Source organism: Salminus brasiliensis, chromosome 1, assembly GCF_030463535.1.
Source record: "Salminus brasiliensis chromosome 1, fSalBra1.hap2, whole genome shotgun sequence".
Lineage (NCBI taxonomy): Eukaryota > Metazoa > Chordata > Actinopteri > Characiformes > Bryconidae > Salminus > Salminus brasiliensis.
In genome coordinates, this window is record NC_132878.1 from 81,295,902 (window position 1) to 81,308,586 (window position 12,685).

The 12,685-nt window shown below is 38.8% G+C and overlaps 1 protein-coding gene across 3 annotated transcripts in view; it reads right to left on the minus strand.

Moving 5' to 3' along the window:
* The window catches only part of LOC140565047 (5'-AMP-activated protein kinase subunit gamma-1-like), a 100,150-nt gene that overhangs the window by 80,217 nt on the left and 7,248 nt on the right, over positions 1 to 12,685 (minus strand). For 2 of the 3 annotated variants that reach the window (XM_072690797.1, XM_072690814.1), the window contains exons 2-3: positions 9,134 to 9,202; positions 1,854 to 2,145 (exon numbers count right to left, since the gene is read on the minus strand). In XM_072690797.1, the coding sequence (XP_072546898.1) occupies positions 1,854 to 2,145; positions 9,134 to 9,202 (361 nt within the window). Of the gene's footprint in view, positions 1 to 1,853; positions 2,146 to 9,133; positions 9,203 to 12,475; positions 12,576 to 12,685 lie in introns of those variants that run through there. The other variant, XM_072690805.1, reaches the window with a different exon arrangement.

Genomic DNA, 12,685 nt, shown 5'->3' on the forward strand with positions numbered 1-12,685 from the left:
GAGTCTAGGAATTATCATTTTTACTGTGCAATAGGGCACAATATATCATTTTAGTATCGCTATCACAATGTGCACATGTGCAGTAGTCACATCGCAGGATGTCTTTTTTGCAGTTTAATACAAAATAATAAATCTACCAGATCTACCAGAGGCAGCTGCCTGATTATCTGCCCGGTATTGTTTATTTTACTGCAATATTGGAAACACAGAGTGCATTACTAATATCATGACATGCTGGATGATTGACTTCTGGTGAAATCTATTGGAAATTTTAATATCACAATAAATATTGCAGAACAACTAAATATTGCAGTGTCAGTTATTTGTCCAATATTATGCAGCCCTACTGTCTGCAAAATAATTCACAAGTGCAACAACTGCAACCTGGCCAGGTCAGGCCTGGCCTTCCTAGCAAGTTCAATCCAACAGCAGACCACAAAATGCATAATGAAGTCTCCAACAATCCTAAAATGTCACCATGGGATCTACAGGTAGCTCTCGCGACAGCTGAAGTACAAAGGACAGCGTCTATCATCAGAAAGAGACCACACGTTTGATTTTCATGGGAGGTGCGCAAGAAGAAAAAAAAACAACAAAAAAACATTAGATCAAGATCTAGTTTACCAGCGAGCGCCTAGACCAATACCAAGACATCTGAAAAAATGAGCTTCAGACGACTGAATCCAAAACTGAATAATTTAGGCAGAAATTATTTAGACATAAACCAGACACAGCATTTGAGCACAAGAAATATGGATTTGATTATTATGTTAACCTATGATTAGTTAATAATAGCAGTTAATAAGTATAAATCACATTTATTATATTTATATAATATATATAATACATCTGACCCTAAGGAGCTATATTTACAAAGCATAATTATAGCTGGTTATAGCTACTAACACAATGGCTAGTACATTTAACAGTGACAAAATTTAGTTTTCACAAAAAAATACCAAAATAATAAAGTTAGCTGTTCCATTATGAACACAACCAGCATATTTTCCAGAAAAGAGGTGTGAAATTAGTGTTTTGGCTGATATATGTATTTACGATATGTAACTGTTACAGAAACTGTATTCAATATTTTTATTCTTTTACTGTAATGGGTTAACAGTTTTTCACCGTACAATCAGTGTACATATGTGTAATGTGTTATTTTCAGTAATGTAATGGAATAAATACATAGTTCATATAAAGCTGAACATGAAAATCATGTCCACAGAGTGAACACAAGCAATGCATTGCTGCACATATTTGAATTTAATGTAATTAATGTAATGATGCCATTTCAGGCAAAAGTTATTGCATACATTTTAGTCTATCAATAAAAAGCTGTATGTCGTTTCCATCCCTAATTTCATAAATTATAAGAATTTCATGCTGTCTTCCCCATAATGTTCTGATCCAAGTCATTGTGATCATTTCATTTGATTTTCTCCATTAGAGCCATTCTGTGAGATATCCTGTTTCTTATTTACTAAGACTGTGGCCTTATCTGGGCTGCTCTCTCTGTAAGAGCTGAGATTTCCTGTCAGGAAAGGTCTCACAGAGGAAACGGCAGGATTCACTCCATGGCAGTACAAACGGCATTGCTGGATTCACGGCACAGAATATCTAATTTATAAGATTACCAAATGTATGCTGCTGTTGATAAGAGCATCAGCCAAATGCTGTAAATGTACAACATGCCACCAATATTTCACTAGGGAAAGCACAGGTACCCATTTGAATACTGGGTTACACATGTCGCTCTTGCCCACCCAGTACCTACACCCTTGGTTCTTCTATTAAAATACACAGCCCAATTTGAGACTTGGTAAACATGCAACTGCTGTAGCAGCTCTTACCTTTCCTGGCTCTGGAGAAGAGTTTGATAGTGACGGGGGAGGTGGAGGTGGAGGTTGACACCGAGGTGCTGGAGGAGTCTTTGGAGGAAGAGCGGAAGATTCCGGTAAAGCTTAGGCGGCGGGGCGATTTGGGCGGGGATTCCTGATGGGGTGGGTAGGGGAAAATGGTCTTAGGGGATCCAGGGCTGTTTCTGGACCGGGCTGGGGCTGACATGGGGCTGGAGGGCCGACTAAACGGGCCTCTGCTGAAGAAGCCCTTAGTTGGGCTTGCCGAATGGCAGCCAATCTCCCCCTGCAGAACCAAGACAAGACAAAAAAACAAATTAAACTGTAAACTGTAAAAACATGTGTGTACACACATGGACAAAAGTATTGGGACACCTGCGCATTCACTGTTTCTGCCGAAATCAAGTGTAATAACAGAGTTCATCCTGCTTTTATTGGAGTAACTGTCTCTACTCTCCACTGAAGGCTTCCTACTAGATTTGGTGAGGATTTGATTGTATTCATCGACAAGAGCGTTAGTGAGGTCAGGATGTTGGATGATCCCCACCCCACCTCATGTTCAACTCTCCAACTTATCCTTAAAGCATTGGATGGAGCACCAACCATCATTCCAGAGAACACCGTTCCACTGCTCCACAGCTCTAGCCCACCCCTGGCATCTGCTCCAGCCATCTGAGTCATGTTCTATTAGCAGTATGTCTCTACAAGGACTAGACAAGCTGTGTCTGTGCATTTACACATCTGTGTCAGCAATGGGCGCAAACTAATGTAGCTGAATGGCTTCATTAGAGGGGGTGTCCACAAATATTTGGACATATAGTGAATGTATATATGGTATGTTACCATTCAAAAGTTTGGGTATAAGTATAAAGTTAGGATATTGTGTATTACAGTATTATTATTGAAATTATATGAAAATATTATTTATATATACTAAAATGTTTACATTTTAAATAAACGCTTTAAGATTTTTGTTTGATACGTTGGGACAGACGTAACATACAAGTGAAAACAAAGTATGTAGGACAGGAGCTTCTTCTTTAAAGAACCATCCACTGAATGATTTTATGAGAGACGACATTGCTACAGATAGAACCATTGCAATCTTTGCGAGGGTTTCCTCCACTCCAACATGATGATACTGATTCTACTGATCATGTATGAGTCAGGTGTGAACGAGCAGAGCGGGGTGTGCCCAGACCTTTAACAGTCAGTGTGCATTGTGAACTGCTGCTCTAATCAGTCATAATGTAAACCTGTGCAACATTACTCATTACTACACACAAAAGCACAGCAGGAATAATCAAATCATTCCTGGAAGGAACTGTGATTGTCTTTCACATCACTGGGCAAATGCCAGAGCTGCAACTAATTGCAGTAATGATCAATAATTATGTCAGAAATGACAAAAAAAACAAAATTGCACAATTACTTGACAAACTTGCTGTTATACTGTATAATTTTGCATGTCATTCAACGTGATCAAGCATTTTTCTTTGCACTGAGTCACAGCCTGCTAACAAAATGGTCTTATTTTGCACAAGAATGGCACCACTCAGGTGTACAATGGTACAATGGCCTCTACATGCAGCCGCAATATCCTGCCAGCATCTGGCCACACAGCTTTACACACTCAGAGGACAGAACTAAGCTCACAACTCCACATTGCAAAGCTGAATATATCCAGTATCCAGGGAACCTTGCTATTTAAAGCATCAGTCTTCTATGGGTATACTAGTTCCTGAAACAATGTTAAGCACACAGCTGTGCTATAGAAAAGCTCAACTAGTACTGAACACCGTATTGAACTTTGGAATTGTTTTCTTTTGGAGTGATTATGCACGATAACAATGAACTACCAGTGATTATAAAGTCTGAAATACATCTGCTGTTGGATTGCACCTACCTTTTACTAGCTACATTGCCTGAGCCTGTACAGCAATTTACTATATTACATTTGGATCACCATTTTAAGACCACAGACTATTTTTGATCTAGCCATAAACATAATACCCACAGAATAACAGCAAACTAGCCCAATTTGGTGGGAAAATAGGAAACCATGGAAAACCCATCATTCTCAGCAATCTTATCATGCTGGACAATGCAGTTCTGTCCATGGAGAGAGCATTAGCTGCTTGTTGGCCCTGCTTGAGCATATCCAAATCACCCTAGCAAGGTCTATTTGTTAACTGGATTAGGGTATTAACAAACTTGTTAATGTTAAGGTTTTATAACATAGATACAGCACAATAAATTCATTATTTTAATATCACAAACTGTAAGATAATGCTGAAGGTATGTATTATATGTATGTAATGTAATATATGTAATATAAAATATTACCATGATCCATTTAGATAGATAATGCTTAACTAGCAATCTGTGTGTGCTGACCTATGGATCTAAATGCATAAATGTTAAGTGTTACTACTAAATTCAGAACTTCACCTTTAAGACAAACATATAAGCTATGGCTGCAGTGTGGAATGTCTGTTAAACAACAGGAATGTCAACCTAAACCCTAAACCTAATAATCTCTCTGTTATGTCAAATAACCAAGTGAGTTTCTCCATATAGCTTATATTTTACTCTCTGGCGATAAGGTTTGCCCTCGGCATTGGGAATAACAAAATAGTCTGCCTCACTGTCTGGTTCCTGGCAGTCTTTGGTGCCTCCAGCATTCACGAAGAGGAATTTCCCAGCACACAAACAGACAGACAAAGCTACTCAAAACTGTCTAAGCTCCCAGAAAGAACAGAGGCTCACCTAGTTTTGTTGGGGTCTTTTGTTAAAATGTAGAAAAAGCTCACCACAGCATGACATTATTTACTCTTTGAGGATGCCACTGGCTGTCACCGAAGTCAGTGTTTCATTTCAGTTAATTTTTAAACTGTTTTTGAAGGGTTTTTCTTTATTTATTACTACTCAGTTGTAATTACTGTTATATAAATAACTGGATAGTTAAGTAATGAATTTGTCTCCCTTTTACAATCTCTATTGATATATCTTTGACCTTTTACACAAAATGCAAAATGTATGACTTTCAGCAGAATTTCTTTCTTTCAGCAGAATTTCTTTCTTTCAGCAGAATTTAAGTATACAGAACTTTGGCCATTATGGAAAACTACACCCGTCTGACATTCTTGCTTTCTGTAGCATTGGGCAAAAGACTGTAAAACATGCTGACACCAGCTTTTCATCACTTATTATGTCCCGCATCCACAGCCTGCACCATTCCCATGGCCAAAGCTTGAACATCACAACAGAGTTCAAACACCCAACAATCTCACACAAATGCTCAGAAAATATAACCCTCAGTTCACGTGGGCAGTGAGGGAGGACTAACTCCCTATCTGAAAACAAAGGAAAACAGTAGTAAAAATACTCCATGTTTACAGTAGACGCACTGGGCCAGAGGTCACTAGCACAGCACAACATATGAAAGTGTCAGAGAGGGTTTCTCAATGTATAAACACAAAAGAAGCTGGAGTTGACAAATACATTACTCAACAACCTGCACTGCAGCTGTAAATCAGTGGCAGAATAGGAAACATATGATCTAGGCTCCTACAGAGTTTGGTTGCAAAGTTGCTAGCTGTAAAAAACAATCGGATTACTCTTTATTTGTTATTCGTTTAATTGTATTATTTGGGCAATTCCTACCCAAAAGCTAGAAGTAGATCACACAATGCTACATAGGCCTTTCCCATACTGTCACATAATGATTAAGAGTGATTCGCCCATTCCAACAATCACAAAGGGTGTCAGGCTGGTCAGTTATCTTGCCAGATCTTCCGGTAGTGTGAGGTTTAAATAATCCAATCTTCATCCTTAAAATCTTCTGGCAATCCAGTCCTGACTGGCTTCATTTCAAATCATATATGTGTTCAAATCAATCAGTGTTCATACTTTTTGAGTTAACTCAACTACGTTTCATCAGGAGTTCTCCTAAACTACAATTTTAACTTCTGCATCTCAATTTGGCCACTAATGCAGTTTAAGTTGAGCTAACTCAAAAACACTAGTGAATGTGCTGCAGCTGAACTACTGTGTAAAAGAGTCCCTCCCCCTCCGATTGTTTATTGTTTATTCCCATTTGTAGGATGTTAGTTGTGCCCCTTAGGAGCTTTGAAACCATGTTCATATATATGGCCAATAAATAATGGATAGATAAACAAACAGAACAAAAAGTATTTAGTAAGGAGAACTTTTGAGTAAACTAAGTTGCCCTGCCTTTACATTTTATTCAATGGTGGGGAAAGGGCAGCTCACTAAATTAGATCTCATGTTCACTCTAAAAGAAATGTTTTAAATTAGAAAGTGTGAACTTAATCTATTTTAAAAAAATACATACATTCAACTTAAAACATTATGGTAACAGAACAGGATCCTAATAAATAGGTTCAGTGGCCTAAAATGTTTTAATTTGACATTTTAAGTTAACCCCTTAAACAGCCTATTGACCGACACCACTATGAATCACCACCAAAAGGGTTATTATAAACTTCTGTGACCAAAAGATAGCCCCACCAGTTTATACAGAAGTCCCTGTAGTTACTGAGTAATATACCAGCGTTTATACTCAGTTATATACAGCACCTATTTTTTGTGTTCTCAGGTGACAAACTGGAAATGATGTCACATATACATCATTTAAATGTGGCAGGTGTATGCAAATGAATAAAATGTGTTCCACCAATTTAAACCATGTAAATAATGTACATTACATTTTTTTCAGTGAACTTGCCAAGTTGCACATATTTTAATGGTCCCATGTTCCCCTCCAAACAATCTGTAATCAAACAATCTGAATACTGAAAAGATGATATGGATTATAGCCCGGCCTTCAAAATGCATATAAATAATTTCCAGAGAACGTTGTACCCTCAAACTATAGTTTGAACAGGGAAATCGCCAAACTGTGCTGGACTTAGATCCTCTTGGACCAAAGCTGCACTCGCCTGTATTAACTGTACTTGAGCTTTCGGCTTATTTATCTTAACCTCCAAACCTTGGTTCCAGCTGTTGTCACTGACTGATCACCGGCTCTTTAGACAGGGCTGCAGTATTCAAGATATCCTGTGAACTCTACTGAAGGTGAAAGATAAGTGGCTGAACTGAAGCAATGCAGCTGTCAGCTAAAGGCAGGGTACGCAGTCTTAAAGAGCATTCCACTGATTGTTTTACCAAGTTTCTGCATAATGTAGGGCCTAGTCAGGGGCTCCATCGGAAGTGACCGAAGGTGTCAGTGGGCAGCCGCCACAAAAAAATAAAAATGTAATTTTGCACATCACGTTAATTATAAAATCGTAGGTCAATTAACCTTGTGGGAGGGGGTGCTCTGATTAGGCCTCTCACTGAGAGGTAGGACATCTCCACATCTCATTTTACAGCTGTATGTTTTTAAAGAACCATCAGTTTAAAGGTTCTCTAGGGAATGAAAAGTAGTTCTTCACTGATCCAGCCTACAGTATGTAGGCCCAGCTACTGAGCATTTTCTAAAGCCAGGCCAGAAGGCCAGTGGTTTCTATAGCTGCAGTTCAGGAGGATGGTGGCTTGACTACAAATGAGGTTATTAGAGCAAGCCTCTCAACTACATCCAATTACAGTCATAATCAAAACATCAGAACGAGGGCACTGAAAGCATGCCGCTGTGAATCTTTCAGGCAGACTGCCAAGTCATGAAACATCACAGCACACACATGGAACACAAGAGATGTTTTTTTAATTGCATGTAGACTCATTTTCTTCACACATCCTTTTACCCCTCCTGATCTGCAGAACAGAGTTCCAGGAACATCACAGGAACATCCTCGCATCCTTGCTAATGTGATCTGACTCAGAAAGGAATCAGACTCAAGCATTTCTTCCGAGAACAGTTAAGTTTGGTAGTTATGGTGTTTGTATGGGATTTATTTCTCTAATTAGTATTTAAAAGCTTGTCTTTTCAACTGTAAACTCTAGGCTAAACAACAGTGATCCTAATTGAAGAAACACTCACATACATGCATTACTCATTATGCTAGGACTGTTAGCATCAGACACAAGACATGTTCACAACTGATTTCAGTTCATTTGCACCATCACTTGTATAGACTACTGCTATATCACTGCTGCTTACATATTTTGAACTGCATATCTAAACATATTCAATTCTATGTTTAATTTGAAAATATTATTGTTTTAAATAAAATAAATTAGAATAACGCACCAAACAGTTTTCATTACAGGTTTCTTACTGGACTTGAATCAAGATGCTAAACCGTGACTGTAACTTAGTATTGTTCAGAACTTCAGCTACATTCATTGCAAATAGGTGCATAAAATAAAGCAGACAGCCAGGCAATATCAATGCACTCAACTCTGGCAGTAAAATGAGTTGTACTGAGGAGTTCATTGACATAGGCTGGCAACAGTCAGTGTGTTAAATACTATTCCCTGCAAGAGCTGCCTCAGTCAACTGTGCTAGTTTAGCAAAAGTTGCTAAGCTGTATACCACTTAAGCTCACAGAACGGGGCCTGAAGCTCATAGTGTGTAAAAATCACCTGTACACACAGTGCACACTACTGGCACAAACTGCCTCTTTTAGCAACTTCAGCACAAGACATGTTCATCTAGCGTTTCCTGGATCAGGTTTTCCATGGCCAAACAGCTATACACAAGCTCAGGGTCGCAGGATCACCATAACAGTAGAAATGGTGTCAAGCCATTGGACTCTTAGAGCAATGCAAATGCATTTTCTGGAGTGATGATTCATGCTTGACCACATGGCAGACTGACAAACGAATCTGGGCACAGCAGATGGTAAGAGAACACTACCTGCCCAAATCCAGAATGCCAACTGTTACGTTTGGTGGTGGAGGCACAGTATAATGATCTGTTTTTGGGTTGGGCTGCTTGATTCCAATTAAGGGAAATCCAACTTTAAGGCAGCTATTTGGGAAAGGCCCTGTCCTGTTTCAGGCAAGCCCTCAGTCCCATCAAACACCTTTGGGATGATGAATGCCGACTATGAGCCAGGCCTCATCACCCAACATCAGAGGTTCTGCAGCCATGTTTCAAAATCTAGTAGAAGACCTTCCTAGAAGGCTGTTATGACAACAAAAGGAGGACAAACTCTATTTTAACATCCAGGGTATTTGAATAAAATGCTCACCAAGCAAACGTGGATGTGATATTCAAGTGTCTACATACTTTTCTCCATAGTGTAACTTTAAATGTCAGTGTAAGCCACAGGAGTGACTAGAGAGGATTTTTAGAGTGACATTACCTTACGCATGTCTTTCTCAGCATGCTCACTGTCCCCCTCCAGGAAAGGCATGGCAAATGTGCTCAGGTCCTAGAAAAGCAAGAACAGAAAATGTCCACAATTTATTCTAACGGCTTTACCCTAAAAACATTGATAGAGATCCTAGAAACACTTGATTTTGGAGGCAGTTTTTACTTTCAAAGCACAATTATGTCTCCACAAGCTGAGACTTGAATGAGCAAACAAGTAAAACAGCATATTCCAGAACAGAAAATGAAGGTGGTTGAGGTGAGTGCACTTCTCTGTATGTCTTCTAATGTAACTCTTTTCATGTAAATGAACAGTGTTCAATTACCCATGCTCAATTTACTTCCACATATTGACCTACTCAGCGCTCACTTGTACCACTCTCTGTAGAGTTTAGGTTTGTATAAATAAAAGCCCAAAATGTTGCATAGACTATATTATGCATTAAAGAAATACTAGTAGTTTAGAGTTACTTATTTTTCCACAAGAGCAATTGACATGTTTGGTGTTTAAAGTAGGCTAAAGTAGTAGTTTGTTTTTAAAGACTAAGGGCATTAAAATATTACAAACCAACAGTTTAATAACTTTGGTCTGAATCAGTTGATAGTGTTTGTACACTTGGAGCATTTCTTATTGGATTGGTTTGTTTTTACAAAGGGAAATATTCAAGCGCACCAAAATACATCCCAACAAACCATGTGTGAAACCAACGTTCTCTTTGCTTATTGGTCAGACCCGTCTGGGACAGGAGCAAGTAAGTATATACAAGTAAATACAAGAGTCCCTGTGTTCCAGGATAGTGTCTGTTTTTGTGAAATTTAACATACAGCAGAGATGGCATCAGTTCACAGCTGTAGTATTTATCTGGGCAGTATACCAGGTTAACACCTGGCTATGGGGGCCTTGGGTTTAGCCCAAACTGGCAGAGTACACCTGATAGTTGTGTCCAATCGAGGTAAGATTACAATCTTACCAAAAACATACTGCTCTAGAGTTTGTTTGGGACCAGACCAAAACCATCTCCTCTGAAGGGTCTCAGCTTGGTTGTTGTGGTCTGCATCCAAGTGTGATTACTATATTCACACCTGCCCAAACAAATCACACCAAGGGAGAAAAGGAACCTGATTTAACAGACTATGCAGAGCTGGAATGGAAATAATCTAAAGTAAAAGTCAAACTGTGTTCCAAATCACAGAAATATGTCTATGTGAAACAAATGAAGATCCCAAGAGGGTTCAGCATATATTTACGAAGATTGGGGACAGTCTGAATCCAGTGTCTGTTAGCAACATTAGCTAAGCATCTCCCATTCTATACTAAAGAAGAACTTTAGACATCAATGGTAATACAATTTTTCAACAAACCCTTGTTTTAAAAATTAAAAATATTAAAAAATCATCTCTGATTTTTTTTCAGAGATAACAGTATGTCATCTTGCAGACACATTTTAACCTGATACCAAGACAATTTTCAGGGGTCGTCAGGGACCCCTATGACCACATAACATTTGTAGTGTGAACGCTAAAGCATCCCAAAGTGTCCTTTGACGAAAGCAGCTGCTTTGCAAAACGTCGGTTTTAATCTCCTCTCTTGTTTGTTTATGAGTTACATTAGCAATCCACATACTCTAAATGCTCTAACCGTCCATTCATTTACATGAACAAAGACTTGCAGGGTCTACGAGTTAAAGATTCAATCCAGGTCTCAGGCTGTCAAGCCCTGGTATGGTCTGAAACACCGCAGCATACATTATAGGAATGTACTGATGCACAGCAACATTAACTGCAAATATCAATAAATATTCAAAATATTCAAAAAATATTCAAGCGCACCTAAATACATCACAACAAACCATGTGAGAACGTTCTCTCTGCTTATTGGTCAGACCCGTCTGGGGCAGAAGCAAGAAAGTAAATACAAGTAGAAGTCCCTGTGTTCCAGAATAGTGTCTAATATATCTGATATTGCATTAACTGCAAATATCAGAGCCACAGTCTATGAAGAGTACATACTAAGAAAGGTATCCAACAAAAAGTACATCAGCACTACATGACTGAAAGATATCACACGAACATGCAGCAACAAAAGAGCCAAATAAGCTTAAAGACAGTGTTTCAGATCCTATAAACGGGGTCCAATGGCTGCTAAGGCTAACCTGTAAAATGGCCAAACTGCCAATGCAGAAATAATCCAGCCAGCAGGACGAGTCATGATCCACAAGTCGTCCCTTCCTCCACTCTACTGTATTTCTCCTTGGAAAAGTGTCCTACAGTTACTGTGGCTCACGCTCACTTGACACATCTGCAGAGTGATGACAGGCAGGAAATGTTTACACTGCCAAGCAAACCTGTTTGTAAGTGAAACTCGATCTCACAGCCATGCTGCCACTGCATTTTTCCCTCGAGCTAGCTGCCCAGTTGCCCAACTGCTTATACAAATCTCACTCATGCTCAAAATTATGACCCAGACTATGTGAAGAGACCATAAACTGGACTTTCATGGGTCCCACAGTGAGGATATTTGCTAAGGCCACCAACAACAGAGACTTTATAACTCTTTATAAGCTCTGAATGCCTTATTTAAAATGTATGTACATTCAAATTGCAGTGGTATATGAAACAATGGACACTGTATACAATAACGTGACACCAGAAGGTATGTGTATATGAACCTGATGAAGTCATTTCACATTGTAATACTAAACTGATTAACCTTTTGAATTATTCAGACATTAATTTCATTATTTTTTCTTACATATTAATGAAATCAGCAGTACTGTAGTGGTAACTGATTGTATGCTTTAGATTTTACAGATTGAGATTAGATAAAAAAAAACTGCTGGAGTATTCCACAATAAACTGCCTTAATATGCGAAAACACATGAGCTTGAAAGTGACACTCCATGTTCTAAATTAAGAGCTAAAGGAGTGAGAACCTTAAAAGGCGCTGTACTTCTCGACCACCTTTCTACAAAACTGCAATACCCTGCTATATCAAAAAGAGACCAGATACCAGTCTTACTTAATTCTAATAGTACACTTTAGCCCCCTAAAGAGTATCTATAGATGTTCAAATTGTTAACCGACTATCTGGTAAACAGTGTTAGGGTTTGGATTTGGGCCAGGGCACGGGTTAGTTTTTTTTTTTTTATAAGGGTTATGATAAGGTTAGGGGAAATGAAAGTGTATTAAATACATAATTAGGTGTATGTAAGTTAAAGGTAAGGTAAATAAAGTATCTAACACAACATTCATACAAGTGAACTATTGTAATAAAGAGTTACAAGAATGAATAGTGCAGTCGTCAATAACAAAACAATTTTAGCAGAGAACTTACACACAAAGAGTCGTGGATATCACCTTCCATTGTGCAGCCAGCAGTGGAGAGTTAACAGGATCGCTTGTGCTCGAGAAGTTCCGAGGGGTTTTACTTTGACCAAGCAGTGCATCGGAGCTCATTAAAATGCTAAGGCCCTCTGAATGTGACTCAGCAAGAGGCAAGCGTCTCACTTCAGACCAATGAGCGTACACACACACACACACACAC